The sequence below is a fragment of the Pleurodeles waltl genome, chromosome 9, assembly GCF_031143425.1.
Source record: "Pleurodeles waltl isolate 20211129_DDA chromosome 9, aPleWal1.hap1.20221129, whole genome shotgun sequence".
NCBI classification, from domain to species: domain Eukaryota; kingdom Metazoa; phylum Chordata; class Amphibia; order Caudata; family Salamandridae; genus Pleurodeles; species Pleurodeles waltl.
The window spans coordinates 1,122,937,303-1,122,959,437 of record NC_090448.1 but is presented as its reverse complement, the minus strand read 5'-3'; the positions used below and the strand labels follow the sequence as shown (position 1 = coordinate 1,122,959,437).

Genomic DNA, 22,135 nt, shown 5'->3' with positions numbered 1-22,135 from the left:
ATTACTCATTGCATATTGTATCATCCGTGGCAAAAATATCATCCACCAAGAAACATCACAATGCATCAGATGAAAAGCTCCCACCTTTGCCAATATGGTCTCTAAATATCCTACCTCCGTGCACTATAAGTTTGTTACCATTCTTATTGTCTATAATCCAATCACCTATCATACCTTGTTCTGCCATGCAACGCTCGATGCATCCTACCTTGCACTCATCTTACCATTTCCATCCTTCTTCTCTTAATCCAACTGGCACATTTTGCCATAAATCCCACAGACGATACTATGCCACCCGTGCACTATCCCTTCCTAGTACAGCTCAATGCCATTGTACGCCCTTGTAGTCTGACATACTTATACCCATTTCCATTCCATTAACTAGATATCATCCACTTCAGCCTCCCTCTCAAGTTTCACTCCAATGACTTCCCATTACCATCTTCAACTCATGCTCTTTGCAGATACATCCACCATAAAAGACAAAGGCAAGGCTCAGTTACATTTCATTCCCCCCTCACTCTATACTTCACACTTCCCCTTGAAGAACTAGGACATGCCTTTACACTTTCTATTACCTCCCTAAGCTAACTCCTCAAACTCTGAACGTCGCTCCAAGTACATTCAATGCTCAATCTGGATCTCCTCTTCCATCACCAAAACATGGTAAGGAAATGATGATGCAACAATACTACACGAGGTTGTCCATTATGGCTACCTGGCTCAGTGCAGATACAGGGAAATACAACCACAACATACCTATGTGAACATTGAAAAATATTCAGTATTGGAATTAGAACTGTCACTTGCTCACTGTCCTCATTCTATTAGGCTTCCATCCTTACCTAGAAACCATTCTCAACCCTCTTCACTAGTGTTCTTCTGAAATCAATATTGGAGATTAGTGTTGACCACCCAAAGGTCAGTCTTGCATCCCAACACTTGGCCTGACAAACTGGCACCATCTCACATGAAGCCTCATCACTAACCTTGAATCACTTACATCAGCTAGTCATGAGGTCCACACATTTGGCAAGCCCTACTCCTGGTGATATCTTGGCACCAAAAAAGAATAGTCTCAGTCATAGAAAACAATCAGACAACCCGGAAGGACCAATACATCATCCACTTTAACCTTGGCTTATATTTGCACCTCCAATAGACAATGGAAGAACAGCGACCTAAACATCTTGCAGGAAATACTGACCGCAAACCAACCACTGGACGTTACAATGACGATAAAGTTTTTACCCTCTGGTTGACAAAAGCTTTTGACAGAGAAACCCACATCAAAACACAATAGCAGCAACCTCTCCGATCAGTGTGATGATTGTATTCAGATGTAAATCTTTGTACAAAGGAATCCACCTGCCTTGATAGGCATGATAACATTTAGTGTGCTACTATCTTTCTGGTGGATCTTTCTACCTGCAGGTTCCTCAAGTTCTGGATATCCAATGGGTCCAGAATGGATTGAGAACTTTGCAACAGGTCGTCTGTGCCAATAAGTGGCTTGGGCTCCTTCTCAGTGACAGTAAATGCCGGAACCTGATGAAACTAGAGCCATAAAGTGCTAACCTGGCATCCTGACATTAAGTTCCTTGTACCTTTTTTCGTGGCTCTTTGAAGCAGAGATGAGGTCAGCATTAAATAATAGTGAACATGCAGTGGAACCATCTAACTTTGAAACCCACTGAAAATATAACTGTTGCTCAGAAAGGGGAGGGCAGGATCGGAGAGAAATCTGCAGGTTGACAGCATATCCAACAGAAAGATAGTTACCAAAGGTAAGTAGCTTTTAATTCTGATGGATACTTGTAGCTGCAGATTTCTCACCTTTTGAAGGGATCCCCCTCAGGATGCCATGCACACAAAATACTGCCTGTGGCATAGGTAAGTCACCCCTCTAGCAGGCCTTAAAGCCCTAAGGCAGGGTGTACTATACCACAGGTGAGGGCATAGCAGCATGAGCAATATGCCCTACAGTGTCTAAGTCCATTCTTAGACATTTTAAGTACAGTGTGGCCATATTAAGTATATGGTCTGGATGTTTGTCAAAACAAACTCCACAGCTCCATAATAGCTACACTGAATACTGGGAAGTTTGGTATCAAACGTCTCAGAATAATAAACCCACACTGATGCCAGTGCTGGATTATTACAAACTTCACGCAGAAGGCATGTTACAGATGCCCCCTGTATTTTACCCAATCCTTCAGTGTAGGACCCGACTGATCTGTGCCAGCCTACCACTGAGACGAGTTTCTGACCCCGTGGGGTGAGAGCCTTTGTGCTCTCTGAGGCAGAAACAAATCCTGCTTTACTTACCTGAGAAACTAACCAATACTTAAGACAACCCCCCCCCTCACCCCGACCCCCCCCCCACCCACCTTGGGACTGTTGATTTTTACACTGTGTCCACTTTTAAAATAGCTTATTGCAATTTTTGCCAAAACTGTGTATATTACTGTTTTAATTCAAAGTTCCATACTTACCTGTGTGAAGTACCTTACAATTTATGTACTTACCTAAATTCTGAATCTTGTGATTCTAAAATAAATTAAGAAAATAATATTTTTCTATATAAAAACCTATTGGCCTGGAGTTAAGTCTTTGAGTGTGTGTTTTCATTTATTGTCTGTGTGGTGACAACAAATGCTTAACACTACCCCCTGGTAAGCCTACTGCTCGACCACACTACCACAAAATAGAGCATTCATATTATCTAATTTTGCCACTATCAACCTCTAAGGGGAACCCTTGGAGTCTGTGCCCACTATCACTCACTTTGAGATAGTATATACAGAGCCAACTTCCTACAGAGCCCATATCGGTTCAATGGGGCAGAAGGGTGAGCTAGAGGGAACTGAGGCACGCAGAAGAATGCCAACATGACATGTGTGAAGGCACTGGCTTGTGCCAGAAACTGCTTCATCAGAGAAAGTACTGGCGCCGAGGTCAGAAGCTGTGCTGGTACTCTTGCAGAAGTGATGTTCACCAGCTCCGAAGGAGGATTTGCTTGAGAAGGGGACCAGCGTGGAGCCCTGGAAGGGAACAGACAACCTTATGATGGGCTTTGAAGAAGAGGAAGTACTGCTTCTGACTGTTCGAAAACCAACAAAAAACAGTGTTGATTCACAATTTGGATGGAGGAGCCCTAGAGTCACAAAATCACCACAGCCCAAAGACCGAAAAGAACAAGACCAAAAGGAAGCATCACCATTACTTGGAGTGCTGCAAAGAGATTTTCCTGGATCCTCATACTACTCAGCTTGCACCACGAATACTATTAGGGAACCCTTATCTGTAGAATAACAGTGCTCACTAGACCAATGTTATTAAATCAAACACCCAACATGTAACTACTAAAAGCTGTCTTACAACTTGGCTGAAATAGTGATAACACTTTCTGGTTTTTGATGTGTCAAATGTCTAAAACATTTTTTTTAAGCTTGCCTATAAATATGTGTTTTCTATCTTCAGACTTATAGCACTGGAAGGCCATTAAGTTTGAGACTTAGTTTGCCATGTTATTTGAGTTTTTAAGTGCTGCCACCCTCTAAAGCAGGGGTTGTCACATAGCAGGAATGTAGATTGAATTGATTAAAGGGTGGTGGTGGGGGCAACTGAGGGTTCCCATTCTTTGGCTAAGAGATGGATTTGTTATGGCACTATGCAAATGAGATACGCCTCATGCTGGAAACAGTGCTGTGCTTTTATTAAAAGAGGAAAATGGGCCATCAATAATGTCTTTTGCCACTAATGTCATGGACAGGAGTAGGTAGCAAAGAGGGGTGGGGAGCACCAAATAATCTTCCAACCAGACCAGCCTGCCAATAGTAAGTTGACAAACATGCATTGGAAGACATCTTTTTTTTTTTAAAGAAATAAAATAACTGCATTGACTTAATTGCTTAATGTGCTCGGAGCTGCATTTTTATACAATAGTAAGAACATATATTTGTCATTCATTCTGAGGGGTGGTAGGGTCTGCTGAGATATATGGAAAATATCACTTACCCAGTGTACATCTGTTTGTGGCATGTAGTGCTGCAGATTTACATGTTAAGCATTATTCCGCCAACTAGTGTTGGGCTCGGAGTGTTACAAGTTGGTTTTCTTCGAAGAAGTCTTTTCGGAGTCACGGTGTCGAGTGACTCCTCCTCTCGGACATACTGTGCATGGGCATCAACTCCATTGTTAGATTGTTTTCCCGCAGAAGGGTGTAGGAAGGAGTGATAGAGTGTAAGAATATAAATGTTGTTTAAAAGCCGTGAGTAAAAATAGATGTCCATGCAAATGCATCTACATATATACAAATAATAAAACTTACGACTACAGGCTTTCGGGGAGGAGGGAGGGTGCATGTAAATCTGCAGCACTACATGCCACGAACAGATGTACACTGGGTAAGTGACATTTTCTGTTTGATGGCACGTGTAGCTGCAGATACACGAGCTATGCATAGACTACAAAGCAGTTAATCCTCCCCAGAAATTGTGGTGGCTAGCCTGTAGGAGTTGAAGTTGTTTGAAATAATGTTCTTAAGACAGCTTGGCCAACATTGGCCTGTTGCTTTGAAAATACATCTACACAATGTGTTGTAAATGTATGAGGAGTAGACCATGTGGCAGCTTTACATGTGTCTGCCATTGGTATGTTTCCTAAGAATACCATAGACGCACCGTTCTTTCTAGTAGAATGTGCTCTAAGTGTGATCAAAAGTTGTCTTTTTGCCTTAATGTGACATGTTTGTATGCATTTAGCAATCCATTTTGCTAATCCTTGTTTAGAGATATGATTGCCTTTATGTGGTTGCTGAAAGGCAACCAAAAGTTGTTAAGGTCAAGAGTGAGAAGGGCTCTTTCTGCAACTGGGTCTGGCTGTGGAAAGAAGACTGGCAATTCCACTGTTTGGTTTATGTGAAAAGGTGATACTACTATTGGTAGAAATTTGGGATTTGGCCTAAGTACAACATTATGTTTGTGCACTTGGAAAAAAGGTTCTTCAAGAGTGAATGCTTGTATTTCACTAACTCTTCGCAATGAAGTAATAGCTACTAGGAAGGCAACCTTCCATGTCAAAAATTGAATCTCACAAGAATACATGGGTTCAAAAGGTGGGCCCATAAGTCTGGTGAGCACCATATTTAGATTACAAGTAGGAACAGGTGGTGTTCTAGGTGGAATAATACGTTTTAATCCTTCCATGAAGGCTTTTATAACTGGAACTCTGAATAGAGAGGTGTGTTGAATAGTCTGCAAGTATGCTGATATTGCAGTAAGATGAAATTTAATGGATGAGAAAGCTAGATTTGATTCCTGCAAATGAAGTAGATAGCATACAATATCTTGTATTGATGCTGTAAGAGGATCAGTATTTTTAGATGGACAGTAGTAAACAAATCTTTTCAATTTGTTAGCATAACATTGTCTAGTGGTAGGTTTTCGTGCCTGCTTGAGCACTTCCATACATTCTAATGGAAAATTTTAGGTATCTAAATTATTTGACTTCAGGAGCCAAATCGTTAAGTTGAGAGCACTGGGGTTGGATGCCTGATTTGACCTTTGTTTTGTGTTAACAAATACAGTCGGTTTGGAAGTGAGGTACTCCCAACAGGTCTAGGAGTGTGGTGTACCAATGCTGTCATGCCCACGTTGGGGCTATGAGTATCATGGTGAAAGATGTCTGATGTAGTTTGTTGACTAGAAAGGGAAGTAGTGGGAGAGGGGGAAAAGCGTAAGCAAATATCCCTGACCAATTGATCCATAGAGCATTGCCCTTGGATAGGGGATGTGGGTGTCTGGATGCGAAGTTTTGGCATTTTGCGTTTTCGCTTGTTGCAAATAAGTCTATTTCTGGTGCTCCCCGCTTTTGAAGTACCGGAAAGTGAATCTCCCATTCGTGTGTCTGTTGGTCGGTCCTGCTTTTCAGGTAATACATGGTCGTCATATTGTCTGTTTTTATCAGAACAATCTTGTGTTTGAGAAGGGGTTGAAACACTTTTAGAGCAAGGAACACAGCTAATAATTCTAAATGGTTTATGTGAAAATGTCACTGTTTCGAATCCGTAAGGTTGTTGAGATGAGCTCCCCAATCTATCATTGATGCATCTGTTGTTATTGTCGTCTGAAGCACAGGGTCTTGAAATGACCGCCCCTTCATTAAATTCCTGAGATTATACCATTGAAGGGACATGTGTGTTTGGCGGTCTAACAACACTAGATCTTGCAACTGACCCTGTGCCTGAGACCAATGTTGTGAGAGGCATTGTTGTAGTGGCCTCATATTGAGTCTTGCATGCAGTACTTTTGCTATGCAAGATGCCATCATTCCTAGAATTCTCATGATAAATCTTACAGTGTATTGTTGATTTGGATGTATTTGTGGTATGAGATTTTGGAAAGCCTGTATCCTTTGTGTATTTGGATATGCTAGGGCTTTTGGTGTATTTAAAATAGCACCTAGGTAAGGTTGTACCTGTGCTGGTTGAAGATGAAATTTTTGTTAGTTGAGAGTGAACCCTAGTGTATGAAGGGTCTCTATTACGTATTGAGTGTGTTGTTGGCATTGTATGAAATGCTCAATTTTATTAGCCAATCGTCTAGATATGGAAAGACATGTATGTGTTGCCTTCTTAGGTAGGCTGACACTACTGCTAGACTTTTTGTGAATACCCTTGGAGCTGTTTTGCCGAGTGGTAGAACTTTGAACTGATAATGTTTTCCTGCTATGACTAACCTGAGGCATTTTCTGAGAGCTGGACGGATGGGCATATGGAAATACACATCTTTGAGGTCTAAAGCAGTCATGTAATCTCGTTTTTGCAGTAGTGGAATGACATCCTACAGAGTTACCATGTGAAAGTGTTCTGACAGGATGTCTAGATTTAGAGATTTGAGGTCCAGGATGGGCCTGAGTGCCACCGTTTTTGGGAATAAGGAAGTATAGTGAGTATACTCCTGTGCCTTTTTGAGAATGTGGGACCAATTCTATTGCTTGTTTTAGTAGTAGCAATTGTACTTCTTGTTGTAAGAGAACATTGTGTTCTGGGGACAGTCTGTGGTAACGTGGAGGAATGTTTGGAGGGGTAGAAATCAATTTGAGGCAACAGCCTTTGCAGATAATTGACAACACCCAATGGTCTGTGGTGATGTTTTGCCAATGAGTGGAATTGCGGTAGTCTTCCCCCCAGAGGAGATGTGTGGGGTTGAGGGATGGTTCAGATGGTGTAGTGGCTTGTTTTGAGGTTTGGAACTTGCCTCGGTTTCTAAAATATTGGCCTCTGTAAGACCCTCTAAATCCCCTACTCTAGTATTGTTGCTGCAGTTGACCTTGCTTTGCCTGGGAGGTAGAAGCCTCAGAGGACTGTGGCTTGAATCCGCCTCTAAATTGTTGCCTGAGAAAGGAGCTTCTATACGGTGTTGTGTGTAATGCTCCCATTGCTTTAGCCGTGCCCAAGTCATTCCTCAGTTTTTCTATGGTCGTATCGACCTCAGGACCAAACAAATCCTTTTTATCAAAAGGCATGTTAAGTACTGCCTGCTGGATTTCTGGTTTAAAACCAGAAGAACATAGCTATGCATGCCTTCTTATAGTAGTGGCAGTATTGACACTTATGGCTGCTGTATCTGCAGCATCAAGGGCAGACCTTATCTGATTATTGCTTATGGCCTGATCTTCCTCTACAATCTGCTGTGCCCTTTTCTGATGTTCCTTTGGAAGGTGCTGTAGGAGTTCTTGCATCTCGTCCCAGTGGGCTCTATCGTACCTGGCTAGCACGGCTTGCGAATTTGCAATTCGCCATTGGTTGGCCGCCTGTGTGTCCACTCTCTTGCCAGCAGCATCAAATTTCATACTCTCCTTATCAGGGGGAGGAACATTCCCTGAGGATTGGCTATTAGCCCTCTTTCTAGCCACACTCACTACTACTGAGTCTGGAGGAACTTGGTGTGTGATATAATCAGGGTCTGTAGGAGCAGGTTTGTATTTTTTGTCAATACGCTGAGTAATTACTCTAGCTTTGACTGGCTCACTAAAAATGTGGTCTGCATGTTTAACCATTCCAGGTAACATAGGAAGGCACTGATATCTAGAGTGGGTGGAGGATAGAGTGTTAAACAGGAAATCCTTCTCTAGGGGTTCAGTGTGCATAAGCATCCCATGGTAAGCAGCTGCCCTGGAAACAACCTGCACATATGCAGTAGTGTCCTCAGGTGGAGAAGGCTTGGAGGGGTATAAATCAGAGTCATTTGTCAGGAATAGGATCTGGGTCGCATAGATCCCAAGGATCCACTGTATCCCCGTGTGAATAGTGTGAATACGTTGGTGAAGGCAACGGTGGTGGGCTAGTGGGTTGAGGTGAAAAGGAAAGCTGTGGTGAATGAAGAGGAGAAGTAGGGGCAGGTACTGGCTTCTCCTGTTTAGAAATTTATGCTGGTGGTTGGGCAGTGTCTAATTGTTCCTGAAAAGCCAGCTTCCTTTTGGTTTGCAGAGGAGGTGCAGTAACTATTCTGCCAGTCTCTTTGTGGGTGTGAACCCTGAATTGTCTCTCATCCATAACCTCAAGGGTAGGCTGAATCTTAGTGTCCTCATCAGAAGGTCTGTAAGATTGTTCCTGCAGTGATTTCGAACTCTGTTTGAGATGGCTTGAAAGTCCCTGCTCTTCTGAATAAGAAGATTTTTTCGGTTCTGAAGATGGAAGCTTTTTCGGTCCTGAAAATGGAGTCTGTTGCTTTGGCTCAGAAGCAGGGCATCGAGGCTTCGACTCCTGAGGAGTGCGGAAGCTTACTCAAGTCCGAGGCAGAATTCTTTACAGATTTACTCGACTCCAATGTCGATGGAGGAGTGGCCTTTTTCGGCGCCAACCCCGAAGGTCGGTCGACGATAGTCTTTTTTTTCAGGTCGAACCATGGTCCTCTGCCAGTGGTGTACTTAAGGCCTTCGATGTTTTTTTTATATGTGGGCATAGGGGGAGACGTACTCACATGCTGTCCAGCAATGATAGGCCTATCTTCTTCCGATTCTTGTTCGGAGTACGTTTCTCGGATGGAGAGTGCTGTCTGCGCCTGTTCTTCCTCCATGACGTCGAGATGTTCTGTACTTTTTGACGCCATCTCTAATCTTCTGGCTCTCCGATCACGCAGGGCCTTCTTGGATCAAAATGATTGACAGGCCTCACAATCTTCTTCTTTGTGATTGGGAGAAAAACACAGATTACAAACCAGGTGTTGGTCTGTGTAGGGAAATTTTGCGTGGCACCAAGGGCAAAATTGAAATGAAGTCCAATCCATCAGGCTTCCACGCGGTAGGCCCGAACATGCCCTAGTCAGGTGCACGTGCCCAGAAGGGCGAAAATCTAGATTCCGACGGTACTATTAGTTTGAGGCTAGATGGCAACGCAATCAAAACAATACATACGAATAAGTGAGTTTTCTGAAGTTTCAGATTCGAAATCTCAGAGAGAGAGGAAACAAGTCCGGACCCGACAGCGGAAAGAAAACAATCTAACAATGGAGTTGATGCCCATGTGCAGTATGACAGAGAGGAGGAGTCACTCAATCCTGTGACTCTTAAAAGACTTTTTTGAAGAAAAAAACTTGTAACACTCCGAGCCCAACACTAGATGGCAGAATAATGCATAGCATGTGTATCTGCAGCTACACATGCCATTGAACATATATGTGTGTGTGTGTATATATATATATATATATATATATATATATATATATGGAAAATGTCACTTACCCAGTGTACATCTGTTCGTGGCATGAGAAGATGTGTAATCTTGCGTTTGGGACAATGGCTATGCATGAGGACATCATACCTAGAAGTTTCATTACAAACCTTACTTGGTAGTGTTGGTTTGGCTGTATGTTTAATGTAATATTCTGAAACGCTTGTACCCTTTGTGGACTTGGTGTGGCAATCGCTTTTTGTGTGTTGAGTGTTGCTCCCAAGTATTGTTGTATCTGGGATGGTTGCAGATGTGATTTTTGGTAATTTATAGAAAACCCTAGTTTGTGTAGAGTTTCTATAACGTATTGCGTGTGAAGAAGACACTGTTGTTGAGTGCTGGTTTTTATTAACCAATCGTCTAAGTATGGGAATACGTGCATGTGCTGTCTCCTTATATGAGCAGCATCCTACTACAAGGCATTTTGTGAATACCTTTGGGGCTGTTATCCCGAACGGTAACACCTTGAATTGATAGTGCACGCTGTGTATTACAAACCTTAAGTATTTTCTGAGCGAAGGATGTATGGGTATGTGAAAGTATGCATCCTTGAGATCTAACGTTGCAATGTAGTCCTGTTTTTTGAGCAAGGGAACCACGTCTTGAAGTGTTACCATGTGGAAGTGATCTGATTTGATGAAGAGATTCAGCGTTCTGAGGTCTAATATGGGTCTCAACGTTTTGTCTTTCTTTGGAATTAGGAAATATAGTGAGTAGACACCTGTTCCTTTTTGATGGCTGGGTACTAACTCTATTGCTTGTTTTTGTAACAATGATTGGACCTCTAGTTGTAACAGGTCTAAGTGTTGTTTAGACATATTGTGTGCTCTTGGAGGCACATCTGGTGGGAAATTTATGAATTCTATACAATAACCATGTTGGATAATGGCTAGGACCCATGCGTCCGTAGTTATGTGTGTCCAGTTTTTGTATTATGCAGTAAGTCTCCCCCCCCACTGGTGTTAAGTGTTGGGGTTTTGTGACATTGAAGTCACTGTTTGGTTTGACTTGTTTTAGGGCTTTGGAATTTTCCCCTTGCTCTTGGGAATTGTCCACCCCTATATGAGCCTCGAAACCCTCCTCTCTGGTATTGTCCCTGATAGGTGGGTCTGGTTTGCGAGGTGGAAGGCTCTGGTGTTTGCATAGGAACCCCCCCTCTAAATTGTGGCTTTCTAAATGTGCCTCTGCTTTGTGGGGAGTAGTGTGCCCATGGCTTTGGCCGTGTCTGTGTCCTTTATTTTCTCAATTGCTGTGTCCACCTCCGGCCCAAACAATTGTTCCTGGTTAAAAGGCATGTTTAATACAGCTTGCTGGATTTCTGGTTTGAATCCTGAGCTCCGTAACCATGCATGCCTGCGAATGGTTACCGCAGTGTTGACTGTCCGTGCTGCTATGTCTGCCGAGTCTAATGCGGACCTTATCTGGTTGTTGGATATTGCTTGTCCTTCTTCAACAACCTGTTAGGCACGTTTCTGGTGCTCTTTGGGTAAGTGCTGTATAATGTGTTGCATCTCGTCCCAGTGTGCCCTGTCATAGCGAGACAGTAGGGCTTGCGAGTTTGCGATCCGCCATTGATTGGCTGCCTGTGCTGCCACTCGTTTGCCCGCTGCATCAAACTTCCTACTCTCTTTGTCAGGCGGTGGTGCGTCTCCTGATGATTGAGAGTTTGCCCTCTTTCTTGCTGCTCCCACAACCACTGAATCTGGTGTCAGTTGATGTGTTATAAACACAGGGTCCGTTGGGGGAGGTTTGTATTTTTTCCTCCACCCTAGGCGTGATAGCCATCCCTTTCACTGGCTCCTGGAAGACCTGTTTTGCGTGCTTGAGCATGCCTGGGATCATTGTCAGACTTTGGTAGGAAGTGTGGGTGGATGCCAAGGTGTTGAATAGGAAATCATCCTCTATTGGCTCCGAATGCATTGCTACATTGTGGAATGTAGCTGCCCTTGATAGTACCTGCATGTATGCAGTACTGTCCTCTGGAGGTGACGGCCTTGTTGGGTAGCAATCTGGGCTGTTGTCGGATACCGGAGCATCATATAAGTCCCATGCATCCGGATCATCCTGTGTCATCCCTGTGTGGGTCGGTGACTGCATTGGGGGTGTTGTTACCGGGGACAGGTGTGGTGAATGTAGTGGAGAAGGTTGTGGCGAAAACCTTGGTGGAGGTGTTTTATCTCTTGCCACCTTTGCCTTCGGCTGCATTTCTGACTCATGAAATGCCAGCTTTCTTTTGATCTTAATTGGTGGAAGAGTTTGTATTTTTCCAGTCTCTTTCTGGATATGCAGCCTCCTTTGGGTATGGTCTGGTTCCCCCATACCTATTTCCTGCTCAAATCTATGTTCATGCATTTGGCCGGAAAGTCCTTGCTCTTCTGTGTAAGAGCCTAATTTCGGCTCCGAGGCTGCTTTTTTTGGTACCGAAGGTTTCGAAACAGTTTTTTTCGGTTCAGAGGTAACAGAGTCGAACTCTCGGTGCAGAGATCGTTCGGAGCCTGAATCTCGACCGAAGTCAGATGTCTTCAGCAGTTGTTTGGCCTTTTTCGGTGCTGATGTTTTTGTCACTCTCTTTTCTATGGGTTAAGCCATGGCCTGCTGGCAGTGGCATCCCCTTGGCCTTTACGATCTTGGAGTGAGTCTTGGACGGGGCAGTTTTACTCAGTTTTCTGCGTTGTCGCGGGTCACTCACTTTCTGAGTCGTCTGAGTCCGTTCCCTGGATGGAGATTCTTTCCTCCTCCTCGACGTCGAGCTGTTCTCTTGGCGTCGACGCCATTTGTAGTCTTCTGGCTCTTCGATCGCGTAGGGTCTTTTTCGATCGAAATGCCTGACAGGCCTCACAAGTATCCTCCCTGTGTTCCGGTGATAGACACAGATTACAGACCAAGTGTTGGTGTGTATAAGGATACTTCGTGTGGCACTTCGGACAGAAGCGGAAGGGGGTCCGGTCCATTAGTTTCGACGATGAACGCTGTCGGGCCGACCAGGCCCCGCTAAGGAGCAGAAGCCCCAAAGGGCCGCCGGAGCGCTTCTATTATCGGTGTAGATATGCTAACACTAAACCGGTATCGAGTGCGAACAATACCGTTGAATTTTCGATGTTTAGCTAACTTTCCCGATCCGAAATACAGAGCGAAGAGGAACACGTCCGAACCCGATGGCGGAAAGAAAACAATCTAAGATGGAGTCGACGCCCATGCGCAATGGAGCCGAAAGGGAGGAGTCCCTCGGTCTCGTGACTTGAAAAGACTTCTTCTTCGAAGAACAACTTGTAACACTCCGAGCCCAACACTAGATGGCAGGATAATGCACAGCATGTGTATCTGCAGCTACACATGCCATCGAATATATATATATATATATATATATATATATATATAAAAAACATGGAGGAGGGGGTGTCCGAATTAACAACTTTGTAGACCATTCTTCTAGACTGCCTTGACAGTACAACCTCTATACCTGCAATATCAAGTGCCTATAGGGAGGTGCCTCGGTTTTCCAACAGTATTTGTGGCCCTGGAACACCAGTGTAAATGACAGTACCCACAATGGACACTGCCCAGAAACCATGACCACCAAAAGATCCCAAGAAGGCCCTACAAAAGGTGACAAGCAAGCATAGTTGAAGCTGTACCAAAATAAAGACTCAAAAGGAGTATCTGCTTTGGATTGCAACAGTAACTGAAGAACGTGAACTACAACAACGTTTGCTGAATTATGCTTTCCCTTTCTTTATTGTGGTAAAGGTGCAAATTTACCAATGTTAAATCCAACTAACTTTTTTAATAACTCAATAAGTATTTCCCCACTAGATCTAGTTTAACATTTTCTTTGCCTTGTCTATTTATAAATTAATTACACTCACTGATCTCAGTATATCTTGTAAAACGATTGTATGATTGGTGGCTAGGTGACATACAATTAGGGCTCTTTACGTTTACTGAATCAAAGTTGTTTAGTCCTGTACAGCAATGACAGACAGGCATAAGCTTGACTATTTTGAAACCATTTTTAGGCAGAGCCTATGAGACAGCCCATGTGTGGTCTGTTGGGAGACATACTGTGGGCTTACCAAGAACGTACAGGTGGCTGGATCCCACCCATAATTTAAAATTGGTTAGTGTTTATGTCACTCACTTGCCTGCTTCTTATTTGTGTCTCAGTTTGTCAATCTTGTACTTGAACATGCCAGGGAGCCATAACCACTTTACCATCTGTTTTCATTGGCTGCCTTCTATGATTATACAAATTGCTTTTCAAGCACTACTTTTGCGTTACACTCCACAGGAGTGCACTTGTTTCCCAGTTGCCTCCCTCGTGTGGCTCTCTTCCCCCATCACTTTTTGTCCCTCACTATCACCTGTGTGCTTCTCCCTGTCCATTCCACGTTCTCACTCGTCAGCCATGCAGTTTCTTCTACTCCACCCACCTCTTGCCTGTTGCTTCTCCTCCCATCCATGCCCTCAGTGTTGCTTCCTTTCCCTCTGCCCTACCCCAACCGCACCCTTTGTCACCTGTTGCTTCTCCCCCCACTCCTTTTTGCTTCCCCATACCAGCACCCTCTGTTCATCCACACACTCCGTGTTGCTCCCTCAACTTGCAGTTCACAAAAACACTTTAAAACATTATTTTTATTTGCTGATCCAACTCAGATCTGCAAATAAAAAAAGAAGAAGCTGCATCATTTTGTAGGTGTGCATGCCTACAAAGTGAGGCTTCTAACCATTTATTGGCTACCCCACACCCTTATTTAACCATGCTGCACAGCATTAGAAAAACTGTACGGCATGGCAAGACCTATTGACATTGCAAATACTTAATACAGTCATGATCTCAATTTGTATAACTGGACACATCTAACAAATGCCTGCAACTTCAGGATATTAATACATTCACAATGCACAAGTTGATAAATATTGAAGACGCAAACTCAGAAAATCTAAAAAGAGGATTTCGGGATGGACACTGTAGAGTCCAGCCTACAGAAGTACGACCCAATGTTTAGATCACGCATCCCTTTAGTGGTCATAGGGGAAAGAAATCTCTGGGCAAATATATTCATTCTGCTCCCAGTCAACCACTTCCACTTAGCAACCTAAAATCAAAGGTGAACAAACAAAGCAACACCTTTGAATGAATTGTTGGATTATTTAGCTACACTTGGAATTTGCACTATAAATTGAACAGCCCACTCTTGGTGCAACGTTGGCTAAAGAAGCTTCAAAAATTAACATTGAAGACATCCTAACACCCAGCATTATGCTTCCCCGATACAAGATTGGAGTATGTGGCAATGGCATTTAATATATTTTGTACATTAGAAATAGAACTAAATTTATTTTCAATTAACCAAACAAGGAATACAAATAAAACTTGTTAAAAAAAGAAAGACAATAACAACTAATTAAGCAAAAGGAATTATGAGCTCAGAGACAAAGTCAGAGAAAGATAGAGGAAAAAGTAACATGAGAACTTCTGGTATCAAAACATGGGCTTGAGGGGTAGCAGTAGACAAATGACTAAGGGTTGTGGTGGAGTAGGGTACGTCTGTAGCATGTACAGGTTGTTACAATTCCCCATAATGCTTAAACACTTGTTTTCAGTTTTTTACGGACCTAAAGGTTTTTTCCTTATCTCTGATCTTTAGGCACAGTTCCAGAGGGAGGAGGGCAGCACTGAACTTGAATTGCAGCCAAAATTGATTAGACTTTTTTGTTTCTCAACGTAGACCTTTTTTGTGTCTTTGATTTGTATTGTCGCCTCATATTTTTTAAAGATATCACATCGGTTGCAGTTGTTGGTGGTTAAGGGCGTTTAATACGATGCATGTGAATTTAAATTGGATCCTGGTTTAAAAGGGATGTCAAAGGAGCTCCCAATGACAGGGATGATGTGGCTCAAATTTTTTTGTTCCCAAAACATGTCTTGTGCAGAATGATCATCAATGTAACAGGAACCAGTGTAGGTTTAGGGACAAAGTTAGGGTGGTGTTACACAGTCAATGTGTGAAATAATAGAGGGCCAGAACTATTAAGTCCATGACCACTGGCTTCAATAAGGGCTTTACGTTTTATCTAGTAGAGAGAGGATATCGATTTCTCAAGATGTCTTCTGCAGACCCTAATGGGATGACAATTTTCAGACCAATATTGCTTCTTCCAGCAGCATCTAAAATGGTTGAGAATCTAATAAAAAACCAGCTCTCTATTTCAAATAACACAGGCTTTAACATCCTAGCCAAGACGTGTTCCACCCTTGATAAAGCACAGAGGCAGTATTACTAAAGGTGTCTTAGTGTATCAAATTGACATTTGATCAAGGAGAGAATGCACCATTGATTTTCTTTGATCTACACTGTCTTACATGCAATTATCCTGCAGCACTTAGCTGACATTGGGGTCTGGGCAAGGCACTTAAGTGGACTAAATCCCTTTTGGAAAACAGAAGAATCAGTTTGACTGGCTCCTATCTCTTTGTACACTACGCCCCTTCCTGCTGGGGTGCCACAGAGGTCCTCTCTGACCCCTATCTTATTTAATATCTATTCTATATCTGGTCCTGTTGGCACCTCTGGTTGAGTTGTATGGCTTTTAAGTGGTATCTTACACGGGCAACACACAGCTGCTTCTCTTGCCTGAGCAGTGGTCTGCAGGTGCATCAGCATCCTTTAAAGCTCGTCTTCAAGCAGCCTTGGGTTGCACTCTAGAAATCTGAAGTGCAATACAGAAAACAGAGATTCTATTGTTTGGGTGTCTGCAGACCAATTGATGTGAGAGGTGCTGGTCAAAGAAGTCTCCTCCTCCTCCGTAGAAGGTAGTGATTGCCAATAACTTTGGGGTCAAGTTTGACACTTAGCTTTCCTTTCAATCTCAGGTGTCATTTGGTCATTGGTAAATGTCTTGCATTGTGGATTAAAGAAGTTCCTCTTTTTGTTCTCCCACAAGACAGTAGCCCGCTAACCTATCACCGCAAGACTGCATTACAGCAATGTTCTGTATTTAGGCTTTCCTGAGTAGCTAATCACAGTTGCCGGTCACCCAGAATGCAGTGGATGTCTGAATATGTCTTATCTTAGATCTCAGCACTGGCTGCCAAAAAAAGAACAGAATCCCCTTTAAATATTTAGTTCTGGTGTATTGAGTCTTTTTCTTTTGACCCTCAGACTTCAGCATTGTTCTCCACTAAAAGTTCTTCAGTCTTCTAACACACCACTTGGTCTTGTAAGTAATAAAGGTCAAGAAGGGTGGGTGCTTTTTTCCTACATGGCTTTACAAGTGTGGAATCAGCTCCTCACCGAGCTTCATTTTTAAAGGTCAGAATTGAGTTATAGAAAAAAGTGAAAACCTGGCTGTTTTCATGTGCCTCAATTGTGGAGGATTTTAGTTCGATCATTCCTCAGCACCGAGACACTCCTAGGAGTAAGTGCGTGCCCTAGAAAAACCTTTCATTCATTCATTCATTATTTTACTGTACAATTTCAAAGAGCAGCGATAGACTAGGGTCTATAAAAGAGACCCAGTTATTTTTGTGTCATGGTTAGTGGGGTAAAGCCTTCAAAATGCATTTCAGAAAGCAATTCCTTGCTGTATTTTGATCTGCTCCACCAAGAGTAAAGGGAAAAAGAAGTGCTTTTCAGCGCAAGAAATCTGGGTCAGATCCAAAAGTGAAGATTAGCAAAATTAATCCATCCACACTGGAAGTCGTGTACTTCCAAAGGTGAAGGAAAAATAGTTAAAAAAGTATTATTAGAGCATTAATGCAAAGAATTGAGCACATGTTTAATAGATTCCTTCTCTCTACCGATTTCAACCATAAACTGTGAATGACTATATACTGCAATACAAACACCCTAGTCTAGTTGCAAAACCATGTGGTCCACCTAATCTGAATGATATCTGCAAGTAGTAAACAGAACGGATCTTGAGCGGCGGAAAGTGCAACTGAAATAAGTTACACTACTAAAGCCCATGGAATGCCTTTGACATCTCATGAAGGACTGGAGAACTGATAATCTGCTTACAAGAGCATTACAAATCAACATAACATCTCTTGAGCAACTAGTATATCACAGGCCTTGTACATTTAATGTAAAATAAAGTTCTGGAGGCCTGAGTGAGGGCAAACTTGGTTCAAAAGGTGGTCTACCTTCAAAACAGTTCAATGCTTACAATGTTATGAATATCAATTTCTGCAAGTATATGCATCACCCAAAAATCAAATTTTAAATAAACAATCCTGTCAAAGGACAATTTGTATCCCTCAGCAACTGTGCTACTATGGAGTAACACTGCAATACGCATGATACCGTTTCGGTCATTACAGAGGTAGAATTTCATTTTTTTCTTGAGTGATGGACAATCACATTGTTACAGGAGTTTCCTTAAAACCTGCTTATCATGATAAATAATTAACCATTTTAAAATAAATGTTCTGCCCATTCGTCTCAATTAGTCGGTTACGGTGGCAGACGCTCTCTAAGGGTTAAAAATGATGAAATTTTGTATTGATAGAAGAGAACCTAACTACACTTATCTTTTGTCTATCAGAAGAATTAAAGTTGGTTGTCTTGTCAGTCTCAAATGGCAGTAATAATTGACAGTCAATGGTAATGGTTGTCTGAAATCTGCAAGTGAAAAATCGCTTTATCCCCCTCACACAGAATCAAGTGTCAGATGCCGAAGTAATTTTAATAATTTATTTTATAATCCGCTGATCAGGTGTTTACATGCTATTTACAGAAACGTTCCCCCTTAATGAGGAAAGATTTTGCAGTGATTATTACAGGATCTTCTTCCAATCACCATTAAGGCTTAATAATCAATTTGCTGCTTGTTCCAAGCTACTTAAGCAGTTACCACATTCACAATACAAGGCTTAGCATGGAAAGGCTACAGTGTATGACTTTACCAAATAGGCAGAGGCAGTAAGGGGCTGCAACGTACGTCTTTACCAAACTGGGCATTAGATGTCTTCACAAAACCAATCCTGAAAAAAATTACTTTTAAATTCCAATCTACTTTATCTGAAAAATTGCAAATGGTTGGCATACATTAAGGTGTGAGAAACATTTCAATTTAAAGGATTAAATACCATACTGTGCCATAGACAGGTGACTACCTTGGGCTAACCTATATACTAACAATCAATAATTTCACCTTGGTAATTACGAGTGCTCCATAAAAAAAAAAAGTAAAGACCACTAATAAAGATCAGAACTCCATAGATTAGGGATGAAGCAGCTGACACAAATTAAGATAGATATGTTTAGCCAATTAAAAGAAAGACAAGTGAATGCAAATGTAGAAGAATAAGGCGCTCCCATAAATGGATGCGGATCACTTGCCACCTGGAAGACATTCTTTCTAGGAAATGTCCTCAATCCGGAGTAAAGAGCCACATGAACCACACATTCTGATGAAGCACAAAAACAGGATAAAGGACATCCTCCAAGAACATTCATGAATAACAGAGACTTTGAAAATTATGTATTTCACCTTAACTCTACCACTTAATGCCCATTTATCTGTTAATCTTGGCAAATTTTGGTCATTCCAGCCATCTTCTGCCTATTGGTGACCAATGGTGCCAAATGTTAGAGTCTTTAATAATGATGCATAGATTTCACTGATTTCCATTAACGTCAGCAATAGGTTGTTGCATACAAAGGGGACTCATAACTTCAAGGAATAGTTAATTTGATAAATTCTTTATTTACAAAGACCAGTTTAGATTTACATTCAAAATACCTTGGAAAATAAATGTTTCAGGCTTAAAAAAAGAAACCTACAATAAAAAGCATATATTTTACAGGGCTCCTAGAAAGCATGTACATTTCTAATTAAGCCAAAAATATATATATATATATTTTATGACAGATCAACCCTCATCAGAACGAGCAGGATGCAATCTTCCAATAGGATATTGAATGTGTAACATTCAGAAATGGAAATGTCAATTTGCGCTCATTTAGTTATTTAGAATGTCAAATAACTATGAAAAGTTTTCCTTTAAAGATGGAATTGAAACATCCGTTTCGAGCACGCAAGCACCTTTCTTCTTCATTATTGTGTCACAGGCCAGGTGACTCCTTTAGATTCACAGTACTTTTTTGAGCCAGATTTGCCTCAGTTTTCTCCATTTCTCCTTGACTGGGATGGACGTAAGGTTTCACCTCCAGAGCGGAATTGGCGAAAACAGCAAATTTTGCCCAGATTTCACCCATTCGTGAGTAATGTTCCATATGATTGTCTAAGAGTAAAATTTTGTAAAAAAATAAAAATTAGGAAAGTATTTGATTCAATTTAACGGAAAAATGTATACTGTGTTCAACTCAAACATATATGCAACTCCTTGCTCACACAATCTGTACTTATCATCCCAGTATGGTGAAAGCAGGTTAACAGACCCTGATGACTATATAAAGGTTGTACATATACTTCTCAGAATAGAAAAAAACAATGTACCGCCTTAGTATGTCATCAAGAACTTGAAGAAATGAGATTTTATTAAGGCCGGGCTAGTACATTTATCTGGGTTTCAACAGTTATTTGTTAATCTCCTCCTTTTAGCCCATTTCTAATTAAAATTCCAGCTACTAAGTACAATTTCTTTGCACTATAACAAACTAATTTGTGAAATACAAACTGAGGAATAGGTGTACCTTTATTAATTAAAAAAACAAACAGCACAAAGCAATATTAGTTACATAACTAATGAAAAATACTAGGAAATTCAAGCAGTTAAATTACTTACAGGATCCTCATTCTTCCTGCTACTATGTCTATGTAACAAAATATTTTCAACTTAAACGAACTCCCAAAAATATTAAAATATTTACTTATTGTATTCTTTATTCTGATAAATCGGTGCTTATTAATAGGAAGAGGTATAGAAAATAAAACTATTTGCGCAATCCGAGAGGTTTGCCATTAAGGTGTTAATATAAAATAAAGAAAAGCATTAATTACCGCGCCATGTGTTTCTATAAACGGCGCAAGCCACCTTTGAATTCTGCACACCAGAAGCTCATTTTATTTTAATTAATACAAATGCCTCTACTAGTAACTGTTGTTCTCGTGTATTTTTTTTGTCTGACCACAAACATTTAGCATAATTTCCCCAACTCAGAAGTAGCTTGAAACTTTTCAAATACAATTAAAAATATAGATATAATATTCCTATCATTAACCAACAGTGTCACAGAATCAGTTCTATACAGTACCCAACTGAAACCATAGGCAATTGCAGGCAAAAATTATTTCCAGAATTCTTTGGAACCGAAGCACTAACGTTGTAAAGAGGGTCTATTGTGACATAGTACATTCATTCGCCATGAACTGCGCTGCTGAAAAAAGACTGATGAGAAGGGGAGTCTGCCTTAGGAAAAAGTCATGCTCTTCACTAGCGAGGGTGGCTACAATAATCTTGTGATGTTAAGATACATGGTTTGGCACAAGTGACTGCAGGATCTCTAGTAACAAGATGACACGTTGCAAGATCATCTATTTATTTCATAAAGCACCCAAATTGGTAGAAATTAATCTGCCACCTGAGGTGCTGCATCTGAAATCCTGACAGTGACACAGACCAGGAACGAAATTCAGAACAAGTAACGGGTCTTGTACTGGCACTGACTGCCCCCATCATTAACTGCTGAACCTGAAGATGTCTGTGAGATAACATGGTGTTTCTCACTGATATTTCTAGCAGCAGATTCCTCACCTTTAGAATATCCACAGGTGTGAAATTGGATTGCTCCTATGTGCTGGTAGGTGGTGTCGTGCAGCTCCGCAGTGACTTTGTGCCTACACAGAGGTTATGGATCGGAGGCACAACTGCATACTCTATATGAGAAGAGAAGTTCCTTTAATAGCCTTCCAATGCAGATTCTGGCAACTTAGAAATTCTTGAGTGTGCTAGAGAGCGAACAATCTTCCCACTGAAAGTGACAGGCTTCAAGCTGTTTCAAGACTACAAAAAGCAGAGGTCCGTCACAGACTCGCACAATGTATCCACCTGTGCTCTATTCAACATTCCAAGAAAAGTGTCTACAAGTGTGCCCTCCTGCATCTAAAGGAGATATGAAATCTGAAGACAAAACTCTATGTCACCGAACCCTGGAAGATGCCATGATCGAAGCACAGGTCCTTTTCTAAGCCGTGGGCCCTGTCCTGGACTCGGTCACATAGCCGTTCCTGAAAAAGGCCAAAATCCTGCTCAAACTCTTCTGGTAAGCAAAAAACGAAGTCCAAGCAAAAATTGCAAAATGGATTCAATACTGTTGCGCCACTTGAAATCCCATGAGAAGGCACAAGGGTTCAAGATAAGACTTCACCATTTAAAAAAACACACCCTCTGAGGATCAAAGCGATGGACTCTCCTCTTTTGAGGAGTGAGGC

The 22,135-nt window shown here is 41.7% G+C and overlaps 1 protein-coding gene across 5 annotated transcripts in view; it reads right to left on the bottom strand.

Moving 5' to 3' along the window:
- Window positions 1–22,135, bottom strand: part of MTA1 (metastasis associated 1) — a 555,902-nt gene that overhangs the window by 72,225 nt on the left and 461,542 nt on the right. The window contains exon 18 of one of the 5 annotated variants that reach the window (XM_069208852.1): window positions 19,428–19,985. The exons of the other annotated variants lie outside the window; for them this stretch is intronic. Coding sequence (XP_069064953.1) covers window positions 19,807–19,985 — 179 coding nt within the window. The 3' untranslated portion in view covers window positions 19,428–19,806. Of the gene's footprint in view, window positions 1–19,427; window positions 19,986–22,135 lie in introns of those variants that run through there. 5 annotated transcript variants of the gene reach the window in all.